The sequence below is a fragment of the Lemur catta genome, chromosome 1 (genome assembly GCF_020740605.2).
Source record: "Lemur catta isolate mLemCat1 chromosome 1, mLemCat1.pri, whole genome shotgun sequence".
NCBI classification, from domain to species: Eukaryota; Metazoa; Chordata; class Mammalia; order Primates; family Lemuridae; genus Lemur; species Lemur catta.
In genome coordinates, this window is record NC_059128.1 from 208578358 (window position 1) to 208605317 (window position 26960).

At 41.1% G+C, this 26960-nt stretch overlaps 1 protein-coding gene, 1 long non-coding RNA gene and 3 other non-coding genes across 8 annotated transcripts in view; 4 read left to right on the forward strand and 1 right to left on the reverse strand.

The window, feature by feature from the left end:
- The window catches only part of MCF2L2 (MCF.2 cell line derived transforming sequence-like 2), a 207706-nt gene extending 202089 nt beyond the window's left edge, over positions 1 to 5617 (reverse strand). The window contains exons 1-2 of the mRNA XM_045539773.1: positions 5116 to 5617; positions 4915 to 4994 (exon numbers count right to left, since the gene is read on the reverse strand). Coding sequence (XP_045395729.1) covers positions 4915 to 4990 — 76 coding nt within the window. The 5' untranslated portion in view covers positions 4991 to 4994; positions 5116 to 5617. The remainder of the gene's footprint in view (positions 1 to 4914; positions 4995 to 5115) is intronic.
- A 212-nt stretch (positions 5618 to 5829) lies between these two features.
- LOC123630313 lies at positions 5830 to 19864 on the forward strand. 4 transcript variants are annotated; one of them, XR_006732650.1, is made up of 5 exons: positions 5830 to 6002; positions 13753 to 13892; positions 15080 to 15161; positions 16702 to 17287; positions 17590 to 18519. It is a non-coding gene; the product is annotated as an uncharacterized LOC123630313 (long non-coding RNA). The 4 variants fall into 4 exon arrangements; XR_006732648.1 differs by lacking the exon at positions 5830 to 6002 and adding an exon at positions 11423 to 11568; XR_006732649.1 differs by lacking the exons at positions 5830 to 6002; positions 17590 to 18519 and adding exons at positions 11577 to 11718; positions 18971 to 19864.
- LOC123630980 lies at positions 13945 to 14129 on the forward strand. The gene has a single exon (XR_006732895.1). It is a non-coding gene; the product is annotated as a small nucleolar RNA SNORA81 (small nucleolar RNA).
- Positions 14882 to 15012, forward strand: LOC123631280. Its single transcript, XR_006733120.1, has one exon. It is a non-coding gene; the product is annotated as a small nucleolar RNA SNORA63 (small nucleolar RNA).
- Positions 15200 to 15330, forward strand: LOC123630865. Its single transcript, XR_006732806.1, has one exon. It is a non-coding gene; the product is annotated as a small nucleolar RNA SNORA4 (small nucleolar RNA).
- Positions 19865 to 26960: the final 7096 nt, after the last annotated feature.

Here is a 26960-nt window from a genome sequence, read left to right on the forward strand (position 1 = left end):
CTTTGCTGATATTCTCTCTTTGGTGAGACATTGTCATCAGTTTCCTGTACACTTCACTTCTTTAATCACAACTTCATTAGTTCTTTGAATATATTTATTGTGGCTATATTGAAGTCTGCTAAATCTGACATCTTGGCCTTCTCATAGACAGTTTCCGATGATGGCTTTGTTTGTGTAAGGGTCACCCTTTCCTGTTTATTTGCAGGTCTCATAAATTTTTGTTGAAAACTAGACACTTTAGGTAATCTATTGTAGCAATTGTGGATAGTGATTCCTCTCCTTCCCATCACTGAGGCTTGTATTTGTTGGTGCTTGTCTGTTTATTTGTTTAGTGACATATCTAGACTATTTTTTTTCATAGTTAAACTATTTTAGTGAAGTATATTTCTCTTGAAGCATAAAGTCTCCAATGTCACTCCTCAGACAGTGCAGCCTTGGATGTGGCCAGTCACTCTAAGATAAAAGTGGATTTAACGGCTTTCATTGCTTGTCCTTTTTCTGGTCTCTCTGTGCCTGCCTTTGTTGATATGATATCACATCCAGTTATTATGCTCCACATGCTTACTGATTATTCTATTATTTTCAACAATGTCCTCGGGCATAAATTGCTCCACAGTCTTATCCAATTAAATTCAGGTGGGACAGTTTTTGAAGCCAGTTTATCACAGAAAGGCTCTTCTTAGCTTACCTTTTCCCTGGTTCTCACTGATAAACAAGCTGACCTATTGTTTAGCTTGTTGCTCTCCTAGAGCTACCCTGCTCCTCTTAATTTCTTCCCCTCAAAAGCTCCACTGTTTTCAAGAGCGCCTTTAGACTTGAACTTCCCCACACTGTTTCAAGAAAATCAATTCTTGTGGGGAGAGCTTCAGACTCTATTCTTCTGGACTGCTTCTCCCCCTAAGCAAAATCTCCGAGCCAGGGGCAATAGATTCCAGTCTTCTTGGCTTGCCTCTTTCAATGTTGAGCCTCCATTTCACAAAGGAGCTGGGGCAAAAGCAAGTGGGGCTCAGTGTTCTCCACCCACTGCACCTGGGATAAGTAAGTAGGGGCTGAGTAGAGGAAAGGAGAAACTGACCTACCTCCTATAAGTAAGTAGGGGCTGAGTAGAGGAAAGGAGAAACTGACCTGTCAGCTGGAGGCTCTCTAGGAACTTAGCCTCTGCAACTTGGAGTTAGAGAAGCTAAGAAATACTGGAGGCCTGCCCCTCCTGGAAAGGGACTGTATCCCTTGATTGGGAGCTGAGGGAAGAGGAGAGAGCAGGTCACAGCTCAAGTACCATAGACTCTGACTGTTCTTACCAAGATTTAGTAGATTTTCTTGAATAAATGTTTCTTTGTTTGCTATATGCCCTTAGTACAACTTCCAGAGGCTTTAAAAGGTTGTTTTTTTAAAATAATTTTCACAAATTATGGCTGTTTCACTGGGGAATGGATCCCAGGGGCTTTTTACACTGGCATTTCTGGAAGCAGAACTCCAACTTCACACTGTTTTTTAATGTAATAAAATATTATGAGCAAGAGAGCTTTTGTAGATATTTAAACATTTCTTAAATTTCATTTTGCCTGTTTCAACTGTCAATCAATTTTTTTTTTTAGGGTTCAAATATTTTTAGAAGCCCTTGAATAGTTCATAAGCACTAGGCACAGTGTCTACAGAACCTAATAGAAGAATGACTCAGATGTGGCTAATTCACTTTTGGGGCAGATGAAGTCACTACTCCCAGATTTTATCAGATGGAGCAACATGTCCAGTAATTCCCACTGGGCACATTCCCATCTGAGCAGCAGATACCCTACTCTAATTAGCCCCTCCCTTCAGCATCAACTGCTGAGGCATGGAGACATTTCAGCCACACTCCACTGTATAATAATGAGCCCTGGGATGCATCACTCAGTTTAGTATTCCTCTGGCTGCCTATTATCAATGCTGATTGTGTCCCAAAGAGGTGAACTGGGTTATAGATCAATATCCTAGAGCCTTTATCACCAAAACAGCCACCAATCCAATCTCCAATTATATAAGGAATGTTCCAAAAGATATTCTTTTCTGCTTCACAGTTTAATTGGGTGTAGCCAAACATATGAAACCATTTTAGAACAATGATAAAGATCAAAATGTAAAATAATTACCTCTAATTATGAGGGGACAAGGTGGAATGTGAGCTGGACTGGAAATCTGAAACCTGCACAGGGGATTACTGACATGGACCAGTTCAATCACTAAAGGTTTCCACTGCTTGGAAGCCCCATGTAAACCACATGTGCCCTGTCTATCAAAATCCCAGAGCAATCTGGGATGCATTAGTAGAAAGTCCATGTTTATTTAGGCAGCATCTATAAATAGCGGTACAACAAAAGTTGCAGAGAATTCAAGAACTGAAAGGGATAGGGTGGGGGAAAATCAAACAATTCTTTACTGACTAATGTGACTCTATAGTCCAGAATATAGGGGAGAGGATGGTCCTACCTGTGTCCTGCAGGGGTAAAAACATATCTGGACACTGTGTTCACATGTGAACTGCATATTTTATGAGGGCCCCTGACACACTGACAAAATCCAAAGAAGGAGGCCCCCACAGTGGGCACACACATCACATGAAGAACACTTGAAGGACTTCACCTTTTTACTTGAAAAAATGGAAGGTCAGAGACAAAATAGCTATTTATAAATATTTTAGCACTGTCCTTAAGTGTAAAAATTGCCTGCACTCCATACTCCAGCTCCATTCCAAGGCACAACCCATCATTCATCTATTCAGCAAACATTTATTTTGCATCTCCTTAGAGAAAAGAACAGGCAAGCATAGGGCCAGTCCACCCCAGCAGAAGCTCCACTGGCTACTCAGCACAACACTCCTTGAAGGCAAGAGGCTGCTGCAGAGTTAGAGACTACCCACGCACAGAGATCCCCCAAAAGAGCATATGAAGAGCTGCATTCTGGTCCAGAACCTGACAGTCATTACCCCTGAAACCTTAAAGATCAACCTCTCTGAGTCTCAATTCCTTCATTTGTAAGCTGGGGATAATAATGTTTACTCCATCCATTTCACAGGTTATGAGATTACACATAAGGAGACAGAATGTTGCAAAGCACACAAATGCCAAGGGTCATTAGAAGTTCTTTGAGAGCAGAAACTACAGCAAATTCATGTATGTACCTTGTATGGAACTGTCTATGGAAGGAGGAAGGGAGCAAGGTGAGGCAAGAAAATACCATAGCCTGGGTCCCACAGACCGCTTGGTGGGAAATACCACCTACTAGATCTTTAAGAACATTCTACATCCAGAGAAACAAGAGGGACCATAATAATCACCCATGTTAACCTTCTTGTGTAATACATGGGAGGCTTCACTCTGAGAAAAGCCCAGTGACCTACCCAAGATCTTTAATGGCACAGTGACCCAGGATATGACAAATAACTGGAACATCTGTACAAACACTGTTTGCACAGTGTTTTTCTCCACACTATCTTCTTTATCTTCACAAGTCGCCTTTGAGCTGGGAAGTATTATTAAAATTCCTAATTTTCAACCTGAGGCTGAATGACTTGTCCAGGGAAAGATTCAAATCCTGACAGTTATATACCCCTGGCCCACTGTTCTTTCTCTATACCACAATTTCATGCACATGCTGGTTTTTAGCAGAATCATTTTATTATTTAGTATATTTCGAATTCTATTTTATTAGAAGTTCTTTTTCTTATTTCACCCTGCCTTCAGCAATATGACGCATTCAGACTTCCCTGGTAGGATTCTACTGACCTTTTGTCTTAAAAGGTAGCCACATTTGGCACCAGAAACATTTTTTTAATACTGAATTATCCATACTGGGCCTTCCCATATAAATCATCTTTACAAAGTATATCCCAAGTGTATCATTCAAAATGAGCATCATTATTATACCAAACACATTGGTCTAGCTCACTCAAAAAGCAACAGTGGCCCACTAATTGCACCAATATGTACCATATAAGTACGAAGAAACAAGCTTTAACAAACTCATAGAAAACTGAGGCAAAGAGTTCCTATCTTTACCGATAAAAACTGATTTGCATTTATGGGAGGGTCTCAAATAGAAGTCAGCAACAAACAAAAGTATTCCAACAATTCCAGTCGCCCATATCCAAAGTTCTGAACTTGAATGTGTGTCTTTATTGGGGGAAGCCCAGAGAACGGAGCTGGAAAGAAAGCCCTAAGAAAAAATTAACTAGTAATTGTCACAATTTCCTCTTTCTTGTTAGTATATAGGACCTGTGGTTCCATCACAACCCTTATTTCAGGAACAAGAAATGCATGTTTTGCTACCCTATTTCAACTCAGGGAAGAGGATTAAAATTGCCCAGTTTTCTTGGGCCTGGAGAGGCTTCCCACGGGGGTTCAGAGCGGTGTGCTGTCACTTCGAGCCGCACAGTAACGGGCCAGACTGCGACCCTCTAACGCAACCTGCATCTCCCTACATACACTTTCTTACGAATGAGACTTCAGTGGCTTGGCAGCAGTTTCTGCTGGAAAGCAAGAGCATTCGTTCCTCACGTGTCCCCTCCCTTCTCACTACCCTACAAATCACAACAGAATTCCCACCCAGGCCCACCCCCTCTTCAGAAGCGGGTAACGCATTGTAACAGCCCAGTAGCCCTTAGGCTCAACAGACTTGGCAACCACCTGCTGAAGGCACCTGCCTCACGGCCTCCCCCGGGCCCCGCCAGGCGTGGGGACCCCAGGGCCGCAGGTTACTGGGCGCCCCACGCAGTACACAAGGCCGCGCCCGAGACTCCCTGCACACGCCCAAGGCCTCCCCAGGGAGCGCGCTGTCCCCAGCTGCAGGTGACGGCAGGGGTGACAGAAGCCCAGAAGCCCAGCGACTGTGCCCCACCCTCCATTAATAAAACGCAAGGGGGAAAAAATCTTCATTTACCGACATGAGTGATCACGGTGGCCAGTCGCCGGGTGAGCTCCTGGGGGGCCATTTCTTCTTTTAACCAAAACAGCATTTCACTCAAAAAAAAAAAAAAAAAAAAAAACCACTCAGTATAAACAAAGCCAAACAAAACTGTTTCCACTGCTGCTATGGATGGTTTCTTAAAAGCATCTCATCCCGAGGATGCTCTGTCCTCACCCTCTTCCTCGCTCTCTTCAGGCACAAAACGAGAGTCACTCCCAGCCAAGGCCAACTCTCCTGGGCCGCTAGGCTGCAGCCCGCCAGCCACGCCTTGCAGGGCCTTATTTTAAAGATTAAGTCTGGCGCTGGCGGCTTCCCAAACGTAACAGCTGGCATTTAGAGAGAGGGAAGAGGCAGTTCTGAAGGTGAAAAAAAATTAAGTCGCCCCAATCTCGCCGTAACAGCGCCCCGGGCTTCTCTGGCCCAGGGAGCGCCGGGGGGTTCCTGGATCTGTGGTCCCGGGTCGGCGGGTCTCCGCCGCCGCCTCCGGGGACGCTCGGGATGAAGGATGCTCTGCGGCTGGGAGCCTGCGTGAGCCCGGGGCAGAGGAGGGGAAGCGGCTGGCGACGCTGGCTCCTGTGCGGCGCCCACCTCTTCCCGCCCGCGGGGGGCGCTGGGGGCGCTCGGGGAGGCGCGCACGCGCCCGAGCGCCGCCCGTCTTGGGTCGGGAACGCTGCGCCTCCTCCCCTACTCGCGTTCCAGCCCAGCGCTGACAGAGGGCGACTCGCAGCCTGGCCTCGGAACCGTGGGGGAGGGAGGACAGCGACGTGGGCGCTCCTGCCAACGCAGGGGTTTGCATCCCCAGACGCGTGCCCTCTGGGTCTCGGCCCCGCCTCCCTCCCCGCCCGCAGCGAGAAGGGCTGACTGGGAGAGGCGCAGCCCTCCTGCCAGAGCCCGGGGAGTAAGGCCGGCGAGGCCCTGCTGCCGGCCCCCGTCTCCTGTCTCCGGGATGGGACGGGTGCTGCGCAGGGGTGGGGCGGTCGGAGTGTGTTTCCCCCATCAGGGCTGCCTCACGCAGTCATCGGCCTCCACAGGCACACCCGCACTGGAGCCCGGAGCGCAGGGTACGTACCGACAAGGCTGGGCACGCATATGCACACTCAGCTTTCCACCCTGGGGGCCTTTTCCTCTGTGCAGCTGCTCCTGTGCGCCACCGCTCCGTCTGTCACCCGTCAGGGGCGCCCGTGCTTCTTTCTGGAGAGGCTGTGGCACGGGCCCTATGCTGGGCCTCCTCTCCATCAGCTCCATTATCCCGTGGCTTTTTTAGGTGGCTCCAGACTCTACGTGACAGGCAGCAAAAGACTAACCCGCCAGTTCAGCAGAGCTCCGCGGGGAAAAACCTGAGCAAAGGGGAATTTGGTCAGGGTAGCCCCGAAATCCGGGGGTGGGGTGTTGAATATCCGGCAGGCCGTGAGAGTGGTAGGACCACTCACATGTTCCCAGCCATGTCTTTCTTCTTCCATATATAAAAAGCCAAGCCCCAAACACCCTGGCTCCAATTTCTAGGAGTAGCCACTCATCCCAGGGGGGTGGGGACATTTTTAAAGGCTTTCTGGAACAACAATTGTGGGCTATGGTTAAGCAATGATGTTAGTCCACCTGTGACTTTAGATTTGTAGAGAAGTTCCTCCCCCTGTGAGGTTTGGGCACTTTGCACTCTGTCTGCACAAGTAGGGCACCCATTTTCATAGCAACCTCTTCCAAGAGATTCAGAAAAGAGTTAAGGATCCAAAGGAGGTGAAGCAGCTTTAGATTGTGTTTCCATAGTGGTTTCTGGCTATTCGAGGGTCACAAGTATTTTCAAGGAAACAAATGAGATATTGGCTGTTGATAGTAGTCAGAACCCTGGTGCTCAGTCAGAGCCCATTGTGAGTTTTGGTCACCAGAAACCAGGGCATTGCTAAGGACACAGGTGATGTGGGGGCATGCTGATCTGGGAGGGTCTGGATTCACTTTGAAGATCCAGAGTCCTCAGCTTTCTCAATTAGGCCATGTCCTTATGAGTTAGAATTATGAAAAGAAGAGAGATAAGAAATGTAGGAGAGGAAATGGATGGAGGAGAAGATTGTGAATTAAAATAAGAAAGAGAAGAAATAAACAGAAAGGAAATAAATCACATTCAGAGCACTGCACTCCTTTCCCATGTCTTCTGTACTTTCACAGTCTTCAAAGGTTTCCAAGGAGATAAATTAGCTCAATTTATGGTAAGATGTAGCAGGCAGTGCCTACCCTCAGAAGCTAATTCTGCCCACATCTCTAACACTTGCTGTCTCAGTGCCTTGACTACTTCACCTGGGCAGTGAGGAGGTGGGTCTGTGATCTCCAAGCTCCCTTTTTTGGCTCTGAAATCCTATAACTGGAATTATGAAGAAACGACCACATAGCTAGTGTTCAATAGCTCATACCTCCTTATTCTTCCAAGAAAATGGTCATTGCTCTTGTGAATACTGACATTCTTTCTGCCTTCTCTCCTTCCTTCCCACCCTCCCCTCTTCCCTGCCTCCTTTTCTCCTTTGTAATTATAATATCTTTTCTGTTTCCTTGTGCTGTGGGTTGAATGTGTCCCCCAAAGTTCGTGTGTTGGGAACTTAATCCCCAATGCAACAGTATTGAGAGGGAGGACCCGTAAGAGCTGATTAGATCTCCAGGGCTCTGCCTTCTTGAATGGATTAATGCTGTTATCATGGGAGTGGGTTCCTGATAAAAGGATGAATTGGGTCGACTTTTTTATCTCCCTCTTACCAATGTGATGGCTTCTGCAATTTTATGGTGTAGCAAGAAGGCCATCACCAGATGCAGCCCCTCAGTCTTGAACTTCCCAGCCTCCAGAACTGTGAGTCAAATAAATTTTTGTTCATTATAAATTACCCAGTCTGCAGTATTGTTATAGCAGCACAACATGCACTAAGACACCTTGGCTGGCAAAATAAGAGGAACAAGCTAGAATACTCTGACTGCCTCTCTAGTGAATCAGTTAAAAATCATTCACATCTATTGGACATCTGTTATGGTTGTGATTGGCAGTGTCAGGTATAGCAACTACCTCCACCAGATAACAAGTGACTGCTCTGTGCCTGGCATTTTACAAATATCATTTAGGCCTGACAACAAACCTTTAAGGGCTTTAGCTTAAAAAGAGAAACCATCCTCGAAGCACTGTCAAGGCAGATTCCGTCTCCCTCTGGGTGGACTGTCTGTCAGTGCAGCCTCTGACAATGGAGAGAAAGACAAAGGACCTACCTTGGACAGTAACAGTTGTCACTTTGGCCTCCTCAGTTTCTGGTGCCACAGATGAGGGTGGGGATGCCTGGAACACCATGTTCCCCCCCAGTTTAGTCTATATCAGTGGTTCTCAAATGTTAGCAGAATCACCTGGGAATAGAGGTAATTTTTATGAAAATGTAGATTCCTGGGCCCCACCTCCAGAAATTCTGATTTAGTAGTCTGGGGTGGGACCTGAGCACTTACATTTCTAACAAATCCCTAGGAATATTGATGCTGCTGGTCCTAAGACCACATTTTGAGCACCACTGGCCTAGGCCAGAGATCTTCAAATGCCTTAGTTCAGCAGTCCCCAGCGTTTCTAGCACCAGAGACCAGTTTTATGGAAGATAATTTTTCCACAGACTGGGAAGATGGTTTCAGGATGATTCAAGCACATTACATTTATTGTGTACTTTATTTATATTATTGTTACATTGTAATATATAGTGAAATAATTATACAACTCACCATAGGTTGAGGACCCCTGTTTTATAATAAACTGGTAGTCATTCTAGCAAATTATCAAACCTGAGAAAGACGTTATGAGAACTCCCAATTTACAGCCAACTGGAAGTACAGGAGTCTGAATACTTGCAACTGATGTCTGATAAGCCCTTTATCTGTGAGGTCTATGCTAACTCCAGATAGTGTCAGAGTTGAATTGAATTGTTGGACATTCAGTTGGTGTCAGAGAGTGAAAAGTGGTGTTGAAAAATATACCACCTATTCCACAGCTGATTGGATAGGCAAACCCAAGAAATGAAAAAGTCTCTCAAGCTCACACCATCCTAACAGTCATTCCACTGTTACCTTTCTGTTTCCCAGAATCAGCCTACCACCCCGGCAGAGGGGTATGTGCATACACATGGAAATGGGGGGTAGCCCACCTGCCTCTACCTCTGCTTTTCCACTCTCTTTTCCCATGTTTCCTTTTGGATTTTATCTCATCCTGCAAATGACTGTTACAACACAAATTGAATTCCCAACCTCAAAATATTTCTACTGTTAAAGTGAGCACATTGATTGAAAAGAATGGGATTCTGAAAGTTGGAATAGGGACACATGAGAAGACCCTAATGGAGCTGGGACATTTTGCACCTATGTTCTCATGAGTCTTCTTTGCCAGTAGCAGTAGCCTCTCCACCTCCATCTAGGGAATTTATCCTGCATTGCCCGAAGAAACTGTGATGGTCTCCCCTGAGGCAGCTGCCATGCAAAACAATGTTGATTCTCCTCAGGATCCACCTCCACCATCCCTCTTTGATTCTAGACCTGTAACTAGACTCAAGTCCCAGCAGGTCCCTAAAGGTGAATTACAAAGCATAGCCCATGAGGAAGTACACTACACTTCAAATGAATTACTTGGGTTCTCTAATTTATATAGACAAAAATCTGGGGAATGTGTGTGGGAATGGATATTAAGGGTGTGACATAATGGTAGAAGGAATGTGAAGTTGGGTCAGGCTGAATTTATTGATATGGGCCTACTACACAGAGATTCTGCATTGAATATTGTAGCTCAGAAAGTTAGAAATGGCTCTAACAGTTGGTTGGCTGAAGCATGGACCAAAAGGTGATTCATGTGTTCAACATATGCTCATACATTGAAATCCTAACCCCCAAACTGAGTTAGAAATGCTTGGCCTGCCTGGGTTTCATGTAGAGGAAGGTATTTAAAGGCTTAGGGAGATTGGAATGTTAGAGTGGATTGGTCATTTAGCACCTACTCTTCCAACCTGGGATGTGGGGAGGGTCCAAAAGACACACCTTTCACCACAACTATGAGAAATAAATTTTCTGAGAGGAGCCCTGACATCCTTGAAGAACTCTGTAATCATTCTTTTCTGTAGGCCAGACCTTATGGCAGGAACTGCAGTCACTGCATTGGGAAACCTAAATATAATGGGAGTAATTAGATCTCAGGGTAGAAGGACCAAGTGGTGGCACTCAACCGCCAAAGGCAAGCTGAGTGTGGTTACCATAGTGGACAGCAGAGTTAAAGTGGTAATAAGAATAGTCTGACTCTTACAGACATATGGCATTGGCTAGTTGATCATGGTGTTCCTAGAAGTAGAATGGATAGGAGGCCTACTAATTTTTATTTGATCTCTATCAGCGGAAAAGTTCTAAGTAAATGAAAACAGTCTAATTTAAATCATAAAAACAGAGAGTCACAGCCCCTTCTTTAGTTCCCAGACTTGAGCCAGTTTACAGACCAAGAAAAGTGTGACCAGAGTGAAGAAAAGATTAGGTCCCCTTTTGGAAAGAACTCCCATCACATCCCCAGTCAACTTGCTCCTTTGGCCTGTGCAGAAGATAGATTGGTCTTAGAGAATAACAATGGATTATCGTAAATTTAACTAGGTGCTGACTCCAGTTGCAGCTGCTGTACCAGATGTGGTTTCATTGGTTGGGCAAATTAACATATCCTCTGGTATGTGGCTATTGATCCAGCAAATACTGTTTTTCCTCTATATTCGTTAATAAAGACCACCAAAAGCAGTTTGCTTTCAGCTAGCAAGGCCAAGACCTTCACTGTCCTACCCCAGAATTTGGAATGTTTCCTTGTTTTTCTGTGCTCAAGACAGAATCAATAGCATCCGACTCTGTTCCTCACAGTTTGACAGCAGAATTCTCCTATGAAATACTTTGAGCCTGGTGCTTTCGTGTATTTAGGGTATGGGAAAATGCAGGTCTCTGACAACATCTGTCTTCTATGATAATTGGTTTACTTAGAATTTCTATCTCTGGAATGTTTCGGCAAATCATATTTCCTCAGAATCTCATCCATTTCATTCAGGCTTTCAAATTTATGACATAGAGTAATCTTGTGCATTTCTTTGAAGTTTTTCTGTCTCGATGATTATTTCCCCCTTATCATTTTGTATTTTGCTTGTGCTCCCCTTTCTTTCATGATTAGGTTAGCCACCATCCTCTTGCTGCCTTTTTCAAATCTTTTTTGACACCTGAGGGGCCCAAGAAGGCTGAGGACCCGGCAGATCCAGGGGCCCCAGGAAGCAGGGACCACGCCCAGCGCGCACGCGCCTGGCGCGGGGCCGAGGGGGTAGGGCGGCGCCCGGTGGTTGGGAGCGGCGACGCCCCCCGAATGCCTCTCTTGGATTGGCTCATTCCTGGGTCTGACCTGGACGGTGGCCAGAGGCGGACAAGAGGCTTCCCTACCGACGGAGGGTGAGCGGGTCGTAGCAGGGGCGCAGCCGCAGATCCGGGCTCCGAAGACATGGCGGCGGCCCCTGCGGATCCAGTGCCGCCGGCGGCAGCGTGGCCCGGGCCTGCTGTGGCCGCCCGGCGACGAGTGACGGCGCGGGGAGTGGCTGGGCTCAGTGCGCCGGGCCGGGGCGCTGGCAGGTGCGGGGAGACCCAGGGTCAAGGGGGAGCAGGACCAGAGGCCCCGAGCAGCCACTCTGGGGTTTCTGCCTCCAGTCCCGCTTCCCAGCCCTCTCTCCCCTCTCCCCACAGGACACAAGCTACAGGATGTTTATTTCCTATTTTTCTACCGTAAGGAAGAGTTTTCCCTTCTTCTTTATTTATTTATTCATTTACTTATTTATTATCGGTGGGTTCATAGATTCTGCTATTATTCTGTGGGTTATAGTCTATCAATATTTATTTGTCGCTCAGTTGTCCGGGTTTTGGGCCAGTGGGAGTCTCTTCAGGCTGGTTCCTGTATTCTTTTTACGTGTCCCCTTCGTTCCCTATTTTCTAGCACAGCAAGATGTTCCAAGTTCATCTTGCTCTTTCTCTGCTCCTGCCTTGGAGCAACCATTTCTCCAAAGATTCCTGGTTCCTTTTACAGAAGCATGTTATTTAAAAGCTAGTATCTGGGCTATAGGATGTGTGTGTTCATTGCTACTATGATGCTATTGCTTTTAGGCTTTCTCAGTAGACAGCTCTAGGAAATTAGATTTATATACACATACAATGTACACATACACCCACACACATCTAGATCTGTTTCTATCTCTATCTGCATGAATATTTAAAAAACAACTTGAGTTCGTATTATTACCTCACTGGCAATGCAACATCTCAGGGTTCAATCAGGTCTGCCCTTTGCATAATTGTAACTACTTCTTTGAGAGAAAGAAACCTAGCTCTCATTGTCCACAAGTATTCACTTATTTGTTCAATCCTATAATATATTAATACATAAAGTAGTTTCAAAATTGCTAACCGGTACCACTGTGAAAAACAACTAACCAGAGTTCAATATTGATTTACAGTATTGCTGTTTTTAGCTTCTATAATTAAAACTATATTATACAGGTTATAAAATAGGCTGTCATAGAGGTTTCATGGCTATAGAGGCTACAAAATCTCTATAATTATTAAGTGTGTGAACTTATAAAAAGACAAGTAGAATAGAATAGATAACCTAGAAGTAGTCCCAAGTGCACATAGAAAGTTAAAAATAAAGGTGGTTTCACACATTATTGGAGCAAAGTTGGGCTTTGTAATAAATGGAGCTGGGCCAATTGGTTGACCATTTGGAAAAAGATAAAATTATATTCATACCTCATAGCATACACAAAAACAAAGTCCAAATGAATCAAGGATCTAAATGTGAAAAATGAAATCAGTACTAGAAGAAAAAGGCTTTCTAATTATGACTCAAAATTGATCTGAAATAAAAGAAAAATTTGATAAATTTGACTACGTAAAACAAATTTCATGGCAAATACATCATAAAGTCAAAAGACAACTGACAAACTAGAATGGGGGAAAATATTTGTAACATATAACAGGTAAAGAATTAATATCTTTAATATTTAAATATAAAATTTAAGACTTTTCCAGATCAGTTTTCTTCATTTACACTCAGCAATGGCAAAGTGACTTTATTTTTTACATCAGAAATACATATTTTTAAACAGTGAGTTATATTTCTTTTAAAGGGAAGCGTTATTCATTTAAAAATACTTATATCATGTGTCTTATGACCCCAGAAGTAAGCCCTGAGACAGGGATTCATATGCAAGTAATTAGAAAATTTCCAGGAAAGAATAGAAGGGGAGTAGAGAAATGGGATAGGAAAGGGAAAGAAGGCAAGCCAGCCTGTGAACAAATTGCTCTATCAAGCGGAGGTGGCTCAATGTCGCAGAACTCTAAAATCAGTGTATGTAGTCAATCCTTGGGGTTGTCCTTACTAGAAAAGCAGTAAACTGGTGAATTTATATCTCCACTCATCAGTCATTGGTTAAGGGCTGCCCCCAAAGGGACAAAATGTTGAGCTAAGGGATTAAGGATCAAATCCGTGAGATTTACTAGAAATTAAATGTAAGTATGGAGGTATGCACATGATTTTTCTCTAGCTGGCAGGTTGGGTTAATTGTTACAGTATAGCTGTGAAGTGCTATATTGTCCGTTCCCCCTGCTGAAAGCAATTGTTTCCCACAATCTCTGTCTAGCTCATTTCTATAGTAAGACAGGGACGCTTGGTCTCAAACATTATTTCTCTAAGTATTGTTATGAAAACTTTTATATCTGCTTCATTGATTTGTAAGCATAATTGGTCATTGTTTCTTTTTTAAGGTTGTGTTGATTTCTGCCTCAATGCTAATTGTTATGCTGGAAGTTATCAAAAAGTTCATGACAGATCCTTTTCAAATTCTGGTGAAGAAGGAAGAATGGCCCTTGAAAGGATCAATGTTTTACAATAATTTTGAAAGAGGGTAATGTTTTTCTAATTGGTATACATAAAAAGTATAACCAGGGCATTTTTATTTTATCTTGTTTAAGCTCTGTACTAAAGTTACAGAAACTAATATTGTGTCTTAGCATTTGGAATGAAGCTAGCAGAGAAACACAAGAAAAAAAAAACTGAACAACTGTAACAGATAGGAGAAAAATTGAGTTGAACCTCTTTCTTAAGTCTAGAGTACATTGTTCTAAGATTTGGTACAATAATACCTGGATTTAGCCAGAATTAAAAGAATGAATGAATAACTGGTCTCCATTGGGTAAGAATAGAGGTAGAAAACCAAATGGCCTTTTATTCCAACTCTGATGCTAATTAACATTTTCCTCTCTGAAATGCTAAGGAGGGAAATTATATGCTCTTTATGACAGATGAAAGATTGACCACTTAGACTCTTCTTTGTAAAACCAAGGTGCAGGGTATACTGGCTTCTGAGAAAATGCATGCCAGGGATTTCAGTTTCTACAGTGATAAGAGCTGCTCTTCCCTAGTATTACTAATTAAGATGCTGTTAATATTTAATTATAGGTCATCCTTGAACAGCACGGTTAGGGGCACCAACCCCCATGTAATCAAAAATTTAAATATAACTTTAGACTCCCTCAAAACTTTCTTAATAGCCTAATATTGCCCAGAAGCCTTACTGATTACACAAGTAGTCAATTAATACATATTTTGCATGTTATATGTATTATATACTGTATTCTTACAATAAAATAAGCTAGATAAAAAATGCTATTAAGAAAATCATAAGGAAGAGGAAATATATTATTCATTAAGTAGAAATGGATCATCATAAAAGTCTTTATCCTCATTATCTTTATGTTGAGTAGGCTGAGAAGGAAGGAGAGGAGGGGAGTCTTGCTGTCTCAGGGGTGGCAGGCGCAGAAGAAAATCCATATAAGTGGACCTGGGCAGTTCAAACCTTTTTTGTTCAAGGATCAACTATATTTCCTTAAACTGATGCAGGATCTAGTTACAATGTAGCTGTGAAGTGCAGCATTGTCTTTGCCCCCTGCTCAAAATAAAACTGTTACCTTTCAAGCCCTGTCTGCCACAGTGCTCTAGCAGCAGGGATGCTTGGTCTCATACATGTTTACCAACTTAAGCACTGACTTGAGAAATGACTCCTGAGAATTAGGGCTTGTTAATATTTTGCAGGTAGTGACAGAAGGGGAAAAATATGATCAGGAGGAAATTCAGATAAAGGACAAACCAATTTTTGATTGCTACTGACTTATTGGTAAGTATTTCACTCGTTTATTTAATTACAATATCTGTCTACCAAAAGTTGGTTTAGGGTAAGGTTTATAGTAGTCTTTGCCAGCTCAAGTTGGGGGGGGAATAAAGACCACACTCCATGGTGAACCATGCCATTATATATAGTTCATTACTACTTTGTGACCTAGAAGAGTATGTAGCAGCTGCTTTTTGAATCAGAATTTTAATTTATACTATCATATCTCAGGTTCTTAATTTTTATGTTCAAGTAGTATCTATAGTCATAAACTACGATCTGCCTACTACTTGTGAAAACTACATTCTCAAATTGAATATTTGTCATCCTCTTTGAATTCCTTGCTTTTATTCTGGTGAAATAAATTCATGTAATGTTATGTGTCACTTAACCATGGGAATGTGTTCTGAGAAATGCATCTTCAGGTGATTTTGTTGTTGTGCAAACTTCAGAGTGTATTTAAACAAATATAGATCGTATAGCCTACTACACACCTAGGTTATATGGTATAGCCTATTGCTCCTAGGCTACACACCTGTACAGCATGTTACTGTACAGAATACTATAGGCAGTTGTAACACAATGGTATGTATTTGTGTATCTAAACATATCTAAACATAGAAAAGGTACAGTACAAATATGGTATAAGTGATAAAAAAAAATGTTACACCTGTACAGGGCACTTACCATGAATGGAGCTTATAGGACTGGAAATTTCTCTGAGTGAGTCGGTGAGTGGTGAGTGAATGTGAAGGCCTAGGACATTACTGTACACTACTATAGACTTTATAAACACTGTACCCTTAAGCTACACTAAAAAAAAGTAATTGCACTATGACTTTATGATGGCGATGATGTCACTAGGCAACAAGAATTTTCAGCTCCATTATAATCTTATGGGACCACCATTATATGTGCAATCCGTAATTGACCAAAATGTCATTATGTGGCTCATGACTTTATTGTTTTTCAAGGTGATTTTGTCAGCCAGACAATTTTGAAAATCAGGCATATGAATCAGGAAAATAATCATCACTTCGTAACGTGGTATTTAAATTGTACTCGGGAATATTCATGGTTGGTCAGAATACAGTGAAAAAGCAAATGTGAAATGTAGCTAAGATTTTAGATTTTACACTGTTGATATTCAAAGGAAAAATCAGTAATGCTATTAGATCTGGTTGTCTTTAGCTTATATGTAGGTCTTAAAGTCATGTTGCTCATATTTTGTCCTTTCTTGGTGATTCCTCTATAATTAGAATTTGCTTCGAGTTTTCTGGTAGTATTAGTAGTTTATATTGCCCCTGGCTTAGTTATAGTGGCTTTATCACAAAATAAATTGAATTGTGCCTTGCTATTAATATAAAAATGACTTTGTATCAAGATAAAGAATGAGTCAGTATTTCCATATTTTTCTCTTATCTTGTTTATTTGATATAAGTTGCTCCAGCAAGAACGTTTTTGATTGGTTGTGTTATCTGTTTTGGTAGAGAGCGGTAAAGGCAAACGTATTTTAGTCTTTTTTTTAAACTTTTTTCATTTTTAGAGATAAGGTCTCACTATGTTGCCCAGGCTAGACTCGAACTCTGGGCTCAAGGAATCCTCCCGCCTCAGCCTCCCCAGTAGCTGGAACCACAGGTGTGTGCAGCGTGCCTGGCCCTATTGTAGTCATTTGTGTTACAGCATGTGAGGTGAACTGAGCAGAAGGCAGTGATAAATATGGGTTACCATAATAAATTCTTAGAGGTTTCCCCCTGCTGGAAAAAATTTTAAGTCCTGGACCAAGGCTGTCCAATAGAACTTTCTGTGATGATGGAAATGTTCTGTACCCATACTGTGCAATACAGGAGTGACAGAACACATGTGAATATTGACATGTGGTTAATGTAACTGAAGAACTGAATTTTCTATTTTATTTATTTATTTTAATTTAAATTAAATAGCCACATGTGACTAGTGACTGTTGTATTAAACAGCATATTGTTAAACAATACTTAACATTTCAGAATTTACATTTGCAGTTTACAGTTCCAAAAGCCTGTCAAAATGGATTACAAAACTGTTCCTTTTGTTTTTGTCCCCAGTGCTTACATCTGTCCCAGGCTGACACCACTCTTGGCTGGCCCACTTTGGTATGGGTTTTAATTTTACTACCCCAAACCAATACTGTCATCTACTTTATAAATGATAACACTCAAGATGCCTGAGAAAATCTCATTTGCAGCCAGATGAGCCTTGAATCTTTCTGCGCTAACTGCAAAGGAAATCTTTTATTTTTCTGTAGATCTTTATCTACAGTTCCAATTAAAAGCACTCTACAGACAATTTTGGCAAATAAACACCCACCAGTGGTTGACAGGAAGCTCATATCATTCAGTAGCACATGTAGTACTTGATAAATAATATTCTGATTAATAATTTTTCTTTTGTTCAGAATTGGCAGTAGGAGTCAACTTGGAAGGAAAACTGTGACCATAACTGTTAAAGAAGACAAAAGGATTCTTTGTGACATTGAGACTTTCTTCAATAACACAGGGGAGGAAATGCCAGTGTATATGGTTGACCTTATTTAATCTTGGGATGAGACAGTTTTTGTTGTTGATATTATTTGTTTTTATTTTTATTAAAGCTATACATAAAAGCACGTAGATTTAGGAATCAAACAATTATACAAGGTGTGTTATTAAAAAAAAAAAAAGATAATAAAAGCAGACACACTCCCAGGGACACCCCTTTTAGTCTTAGGACTATAGCCCAGTAACACAAACTCAGAGCAAATCGAGAACTCGGTCCTGTAGTGGGCTACAAGAGGCACAATATTTATACATTTTGTTACATAGAAAATGGAGAAGGGGCCAGTGAAGCAACAGTGACATTCTTATAATTTTGATTGGTGCTCAGTACTATCATACATAAGGTAAAGCAAATAAGCAGTTAACATGTATTGGGTAAAAAGTTAAGGAGTACATAGATATCTTAGAGTCTTGAGAGGGATGATGGATTCTCTCCTGCCTTTGTGCTTCATCTGATAGCCCAGGTTGCAGTCAACATGTGTCAGTGAAATATTTCACAGACCCAGCCTCATAGGCAAGAGTTCAGCTTAGTTCATAGGCCTAATTTCTCTTACCTATTGGTCCATCCTGTTGCCATCTAGGGCTGCTTTTAATTTTTTTTTCTTTCAGATTCTCCATTTTCTGACATTTGCAATATAGTTATGCTGTCATTTTAGCCAAATCAATATTCAATTTAACTTATTGGGACTATGTGGAAACTTTCCACAATTGAGTCACATAGGCCGGGCGCGATGGCTCACGCCTGTAATCCTAGCCCTCTGGGAGGCCGAGGCGGGTGGATCGCTCGAGGTCAGGAGTTCGAGACCAGCCTGAGCGAGACCCCGTCTCTACTAAAAATAGAAATAAACTATCTGGACAACTAAAAATATATATAGAAAAAATTAGCCGGGCATGGTGGCACATGCCTGTAGTCCCAGCTACTCGGGAGGCTGAGGCAGTAGGATTGCTTAAGCCCAGGAGTTTGAGGTTGCTGTGAGCGAGGCTGATGCCACGGCACTCACTCTAGCCCGGGCAACAAAGTGACACTCTGTCTCAAAAAAAAAAAAAAAAAAAAATTGAGTCACATAATAACCTTTTATTACTTTTCCTTTCTCATACAACAATGTTTAATTGTCCCATTTGCTTGGTTTTCCATGTATTTGTCACCACTTCTACCCCAAACTTCTTGCTGATTGCTTAAATGTCTCTCAAATTGTTCATCCTTATAACATAGCCTTTCCCGTAACCTCTGATTTGCTACAGTCTGGACTGGTTGATCACTAAGTAGGAGGCATGACTGTCGTCGGGTGTTCCCTTCATCTATGTTAGAGCTGCTATATCATGTCCTCCTCTTTCATGGTTGACTCCATCTTGGCACAGAACATCCTCTAGTAACTAACTGCCTGTGCAACTGCAACAGACTCCTAAAAGCTCTGCCTTCCTCAGACATGCTGACTCCTGCCAACCCATTCTCGTTATGACAGCCAGAGGGATCTTAACTGTGACGCCCCATGCCACATGAAGCCACAAAGACTCCTGAAAGCCGATGAGATGGTTTTGAATGCAGTGCTCACTGTTGCTGAATAGGTGATCACAGTGTGCATTGTGCTTCTTTGGAATATTTGCATCTTGTCTCAATGCTCTTATCGGATCAGAAATACAGATTTTGATAGCAAAGCAACTTTTGTGAGGAAAGTCATTGGCTTTATCCTCTTTAGAGTTAGACCCTTGTGGTTGAGTATGAATGATGGGTGTCTACAAAAATCTTTCTTAGAAATTTATTTCCTAGTTCTGTAAAAATGGTTATATTGGGTGTTCTCTATCACTTAATAAAATATTTATATTATTAAGTGGACTTAAAGGTACATGCTATATAAAATCAGCCAATTTTGTTGAGCTAGTGTACCTCCCTTTATTGTGTTAGTCATTAGGCTGAATAGAATGAACTTTAAAGTAATTTTTTAAGAAAATATGTGGATTCATTTGGTTTGGTATTATGTTTTTATTCAGAAAAGCGTTTTATTAGTGCTAAGTATGAACTAGAGCCTTTTGCTAAGCACCAGCAGCAATTATGTCCTAGGGTTAAATCCCAGAAAAATTGCCATATTGTATATTAAAATATTCAATATATTACAGTAAAGTATATTTTTCTTTAAAGTGGTTTGGTCCTTATTCCTTAAAATAATTGTACTTTTTGCCGTAACTCCATGTTTTCAAAGGAAGATGATGAAATAGTACTCTATAGTAAATATTTTATTCCAGTTAAAAAATTAATTACAAGTGTGGCCTTTAATAAAAAGTTTTAATATTATAATTCTGAGTTAGCTGCCACTTGACAGCAACACAGACTGATCAATGCAGATGTTCATCGGTACCATCTGGCAAGTATTAATATTATCTGCCACATATGAGGAAAACATTAGAATATAAGATTCCTCCCTCTTCTGGTGTGGGAAACATATTCTGGTACATGCAAAGTAGTTACCAAATAGCAAGGTTTTCTATATTAATGGACTAATATTAATCAATAAATTTTTTTTCTATAACAATAATGTGGAATTGCTATAATGAGTCCTAATAATAGATTGTCATTGAGTGTTATCCTTTTTTTAAAAATAGAATTTATTATCTAGGGCAGTTTTAGGCTTACAGAAAAACTGAGCAGAAAGTACAAAGAATTCCCATATACTCCCTGTTCTCACACATGCACAGCCTCCCTGGCTGGGAACATCCTGCACCAGAGTGGTACATTTGTTACAATCGCTGAACCTACACTGACGCATCATTATCACTCAAAGTCATAGTTTACATTAGGGTTCACTCTAATTGTATATTCTATAGATTTAGACAAATTTATGATTACACGTGTCTACCATTATGGTATCATACAGAGTATTTTCACTGCCCTGAAAATCCTTTGTGTTCTACCCATTCATCCATCCCTCCCCCCCACCCCTGGTAACCACTGATCTTTTTACTGTCTGTACGGTTTTACCTTGTCTGGAATGTCATATAATTGGAAATATACAGTATGTAGCCTTTTCAGATTGGCTTATTTCACTTATAATATGCATTTAATTTCTTCCATGTCTTTTCATGTCTTACTATCTCATTTCTTTTTAACACCGAATAATATCACGTTGTTTGGATATACCACAGTTTACCCATTCACCTACTGAAAGACATCTAGGTTGCTTCCAACTTGGCAATTATAAATAAAGCTGCTATAAATGTGTACAGGTTTTTGTGTGGACATAAGTTTTCAACTCCTTTGGGTAAATAACAAGGAACGTGATTGCTAGATCAAATGGTAAGAGTATGCTTGTTTTGTAAGAAACTGCCAAACTGTCTTCCAAGGTGGCTATACCCTGTTATATTCCTACCAGCTATGAATAAGAGTTCCTGTTGTTCTACATCCTCACCAGCATTTGGTGTTGCCATATTCTGATAATTCTTATTTTTTTCCTACTCAACAAATTATTTATTAAGCTTTATCTTGACCACAGCTTATAATTTGTCAAAGAACCTCTCTGACATTCAATGAATATTCCACCATTTATCTTAATTATTAACAGTATCACCTAGAAAATAATGTTAATAAATTTCTGGTGAGAGCAATGCCCTATCCTCAGTCTTAGTCTTGATGCTTGCCACTTTCTTCATTATAAAATTGCTGCTATGACAAGGCAAATGCTAGAATCCTTGGAAGTATCATATCAATTAAAAATCCTAATGAATAAGATATAGAGGATGGCATCTACCCTGATATCCATTCCCTACAAAGATTAAAAGGCAGGTAGAACTGTCTAAAGATGAGACAAGAAAAAAAAAACCCAGCAAACAAACCATAATGTCTCATTCATGACTTATTCACCTCCCAAAGGCCCCACCTCCTAATAACATCACAGTGGGCGTTAGGATTTCAGCATGTGGATTTGGGGGAGCACAAACATTCGGTCCATAGTATAGCATCCTGTTAATTAATGCAGATTTTATCCAACAAGGGTTGAGGTCATACATTTTCTCTATCCAAGGACACCTTTGAGTACTTTCTTGAACTTAGTAGCACAAAGCACTCTCCACACTTTCCCCTCCAAGGCCCCGCTGCCATTTTCTTCTTCCCCCTACCTCTCTAATGTCCCAAGTTTCCTTGCCAGGCCATTAAATGTATGTGGTCCTCTGTTGTCCTCTCCAGGCTCTTCTTAAGTGTCCTTTGTGTTCCTCCAAGCAGCAGACCCGCTGCTCCCTGGGTCTTTTCAGCCCAGTGACTTGCGGCATCTCAGTGTGTTCAAAGCCAAACTTACTATCTGGCTCTAGTGCTACTAACCTCATAATCTTGAACCTCTTCTTTTACTACATGCACTATTTTTCAAATATGTACATAGATGAGCAAAGTCCAGTTTGTATTTATTTGGACAAGATATCAATAATCTTTTGTGTTTTCTGCAATCTTATTAAAATCTTCACAGAAATCCAGAACATGAATTCAAACTCAATCTTTCAAATCAAAGTACCTAAATAATAGGGGGAACATTTTGTGTTGCTGCTGCTGCAATTGATAGAGTGTAGAAAGCATCTGTAGTAATACCTGACAGAGTCAGTTCTACCCTGCAAGGGGCCAACACATCTATTATCCAAATGTTCCCTTTTGTTCACCCTCAGGACATTTTAGTTGGGATCTCTGAATCGGGAGATGTGACTTTATTCAGTCTCATAGAGCAATCAAAGAAATGACAATGCATGTTCATTTATGTGTTCTGCTCAAGCTAATTTAGCATCCAGTATTTTCAACCAAGAAATGTCTTTGGGGGATGATACAACTTTTGATTGCTTTTGAAGGACTTGCCTGTCTGAGCTCAGACTTGTGAGATTCAGTCTCCATGTACACTTTCATGCTTTCGCATCCCTTTCTCCACCATGCCCAACCCTAAGTTCTTTTCTGTCTATTGTGCAGAATGTACTGTTTTGGTTATTTACGTCCCTAATCTGGTTGTGTGTGTCCCTCCATCTGTCATTAAAATAACACAGTCATTTAACGTTCTTTTATGGTGATGTCTACATCTGGCTTTGGTATCATAATCATTCTCATATTCATTATCTGAACTCTTAGAAAATATGGTCACAAGGTTCACAGTGTTAAAATTAAACTAACACTATCTCAATATGAAGCACAATAAGCAATCCACAGGCCAAGTCAAAGACAGGCTGTTAACACTCACACTTATAATGCACTTAGGTCATGTGTTTAAGTTGCATCATTGAGTAATACACGAAGGACCAATTATTGTGAACTGCAAATCATAACTGCCAACATCAATAGCCAGGAGCAAAAAAAAAAAAAAAGTCAATAGCAACTCTGGAAAATAATTTATGCTATATCTATTCATCACTAAAAACAGTGTTGCTTTCAGGCCTATGTGGGGGGTTGTCATATGGATTTATACTTTTTTCCCAAACTTCCATACCCATTGCCTAAAAGTGGGTCTCTTCATGTACTGGGAAGGCATTGCCTGGATGCCTGAGCCCTGCCTCACTGAACTCTAATCCCCACCCTGCTTACTGTAGCTTCCTGGGTACTGAATGTTGCTGGAACTGGAAGGTATGCTTAATTGTGAATTCATAGATACATAAGTGAAACAAAGTTTCACCAAAGAATATTTACCCTTACTATATGTGATACACATTTTCCACCTTTTTTCCAATTCTGATGGCAACTCACTCAACAAATTCCATGAAGCATTAATTGGTGGAGAGTGCAATTTCAAGAGCACACCAGTAGAGGGACCTAAGTTCTACTCTACTGTAAAGTGATCATAACTCTCGATCATTGCCAAAACAAAAATAAACCCCAAAGTTCCATATAAATAGGTAACATAATTGAAAAGGAAAACTAGTAGACTATAATTAGGAGATAGCATATGCCTGTCAGAAAAAAAACTAAGTCGTCTCATCATTCCATTCTGACTCCAGTTTTCTCCTTGCTGGGGAAATAAAGTATTATAAAGAAACTTGCTACTCTAAATTTAGTTTTGCTTTCTTCTCTATGGAAATACACTTAAATTTTAGGTCTCTTATTCTAGTCTGAATGGTCTCATATGACTTGGAAAATAGGATTGGTGTTCTAATTAAAAATCAATCTGATTATTCAAAATACAAAATACCCTTTGAATCATATCAGTATTAAAGATGAAACTGACAGGTTTAGAAGTTATAAACTGATGAGACTCCTGTAGAAAGCCATGGTAAAAATCAGTCTCGCTTCTTTGTACCTTTTAGTTTTACTCTTTTAAGTCTCATGGTTGAACAATTCTTGGCTCTTGTCCAGGGATGGCAAAGGAAAGAAAGATAAAATTACCTCTAAATTATTTATATGACATCAATTTCCACATTGTAAGTATTTTTTTCCTAGCTTGTTGTGGTGATGTATTCCCTGTTAAACAAATTTGCACCTGCTAAAGCCAATCCCTGAGCCAAATTGGCATGTCAAAAGAAGTCACAAATCAGCCGGAGAATTTACTGGAAAGCTTGTAATTTCAACTTCATAGATTTTTATCCGTAAATTCATTGCAGTAACTGGTGCTGAGAGGCATAAATGGTTGCTATTTAGCAGTAATTATTTATCCTAGCCACCTAACTAAGAAGAGAACAGTACAAAGTTTGAATTTATAACCCACATTTTAAAGTATGGAAAATGACATATTCCCTCAGTTGTTATATGATTTATTAATTCAAATTTGAGGGCATCCAATTTGTTTGACTCCTCTAGAAAAGATAAAATACTACTCAATTTTGGTGTTTAGTAGCTATGATTTTAGCTATGAATCTTTAGCTCAAGCCATGGACAAAGATTAGGGACCATTTGGAGTTGTTACCGCTTTACAAAAAATACATTTATATAGAATTATTAATAGTTCTTGATTCAGCATTAGACCAAAGACTTTGAATTCCAACATAACATGGACGTGGGGTGAAGGGGACACCCTTATCATTTCTCCTCTCACAGCTGGCAACTTAAGACCTACTGTGTGAATGCAGCAACAACATCCCCACTTACATCAACTAAGTCATACCTTTCCTCGCAGGTTAAACATAGGCATAAACTTCTGTTGACTGGCATGAAAAAATAAAGGCAGGGAAATGCCAAATGAACAAATAGGCAAAAACAAGCCCTGAATCTTCACTGAGGAAACTGGTGGCACAAGGATTATAAAGTATTATTTTATTTTAAAGGAGTTATGCTAAAAGTCATGTAAAATTCCAAGTAGGCTGATTGTACAGAATGTGAAAACATATAAAAAGGCTGAAATATAAAGTACATCTCAGAGAGGTCAAACATATGCTTTTCACAACTGACCCTGAGTATTCATTCTTAAGACACAGATATTTTGCCAACAGGGCTGCTTGCTTTTCTAAATATAATGCTTGTCAGTGTTTTTCTTACCCTCTCAGAAAAGAAAGCTCTCTTTTTGCAGGTTGCTGACTTCCGTGTATTTATTGTATATCAGGCACTGTTCTGAGTGCTTTACACGTTTAGTCACTCTTTAAGCCTCACAACAACCTACGAGGGAGAAATGAGCTCCCCATTTTGCAGATGAAGAAATTGAGGCACCAGATACCAGGTTAACCTCCATAAATTCCAGACCCCACGGCAGCGCAGAGCAGCTGATGAGCCCTGTCTGTCCCTGTGCTCCTCACCTGCCCTTCCCCCCCAGCGCAGACATTCCTGCACATCCCATGAGGATGGGAGGGCTGGGGCTTGGGTGGGCAGGGCCAAGAGAGGCAACCCAAGAAGGAATAGAAGGAATGAGGGGGAGAGGGAGATGGAGATAAATAGAGCACATCCATCAGAGAGTTCATCTTAAGGGGAAACGTATTAGATAAACTCATTTGCTGACATATGAGGGGAGACACATACATGTGGATGTTAGTGCACACACACACTCTCCCTACCCCTTAGGAAAACAGTCCTTCAGTTAATAGAAGCAAAATGAGAACTTTAAAATCTGTGATTGCTTTCTTTAAGCACTATATCATATTTTTTCAGTCTTCCCATTTTTACTCTAGATCCCATACAGAGGGGCATGGTTCAGTATTCAGTATTACTTGGTTCCAGTGCAAAATAGAGACTTTATTGCCTCAACATATAAAATATTATTTGCCTGCCAAACCACAGAGTACTAATTTATATTCTGTAAATTTGTTACAAAGCCCTTGGCATTAATCCATAAACAAGCTAATTCCTTGTTAGAGAACAAATCACATCTGTTCCTTTGCACTACCCATTCCAACTGTAAATCCTGAGCAGAGGCAGGCATCATATTGGATACGATATGTATGTGTGAATGTCCACACAAGTTTACCTTCCTTTCAGGTCACGCCCACCTAGATCCCCATGTCAGACTTGCACTTTCAAAAACACATAGGACCATCCTCCCCTGACCTCGCACCCCAACCACCTGGAGATTAATATTCACATGCACAAAGTCAAAACCTCACATGAACGTACACATAGATAAACACACAACAAAAGAGACTTTCTTGAAGTGAGTTGGGAGATTGGCAAGAGAATGTGGGGCTTTTGGTAGAAGAGGAGCGAAAGAGGGTGTGGATGAAAGATGGGATGGAAAGAGTGGCCCAGAATACCTGCCTTGGTGCCTACACACGTGCCACACAGGGAGGGGACAGCGGCCTGGGAAGCTACTTTGCTGGGTCTGGGAGTCTGGGAAGATTTCCTAAAGGAGACTGGCTCCCCAGGGAAGCCTTTGAAGAATGAAAGAAGAACTGAAAGTTTTATGGTTCAGAACAAAGTACTGTTATTTTTATTGGGAGAAAGTGCACAAAGATTTTTTAAATAGGTTGGAAATAAACACAGAGATCAGTGATGATGGTAACTTACTTGACCAAAATAAAGAGAGTGGACAAGATAGTAGCTGCTTAAAAGGAAGGAAAGTAGGAATTTGATTTGCAGAGCAAAGGAGAGCCACAGAAACTATTAGGAAAAAAAATTGTGACAATCAAGATCGCAGGCTTGAAAAGTGAGAGTAGTTGCAATTTGCATGTCAGAGTTAGGAGGGCTAGGAAAACATCAGTGAGGAGGGTGAGTGCTATTAACCATGGAAAGAGATGACCAAACCCGAAAACAGAGGACACAAGAGTATTCACGAAGCAAAAATTGATAACTAACTGGCTTAACGCCTAACACAACTGGGGCATGTCATCCGCACAGTGTCAGGCTTGGCTGTTCTGCCTACTT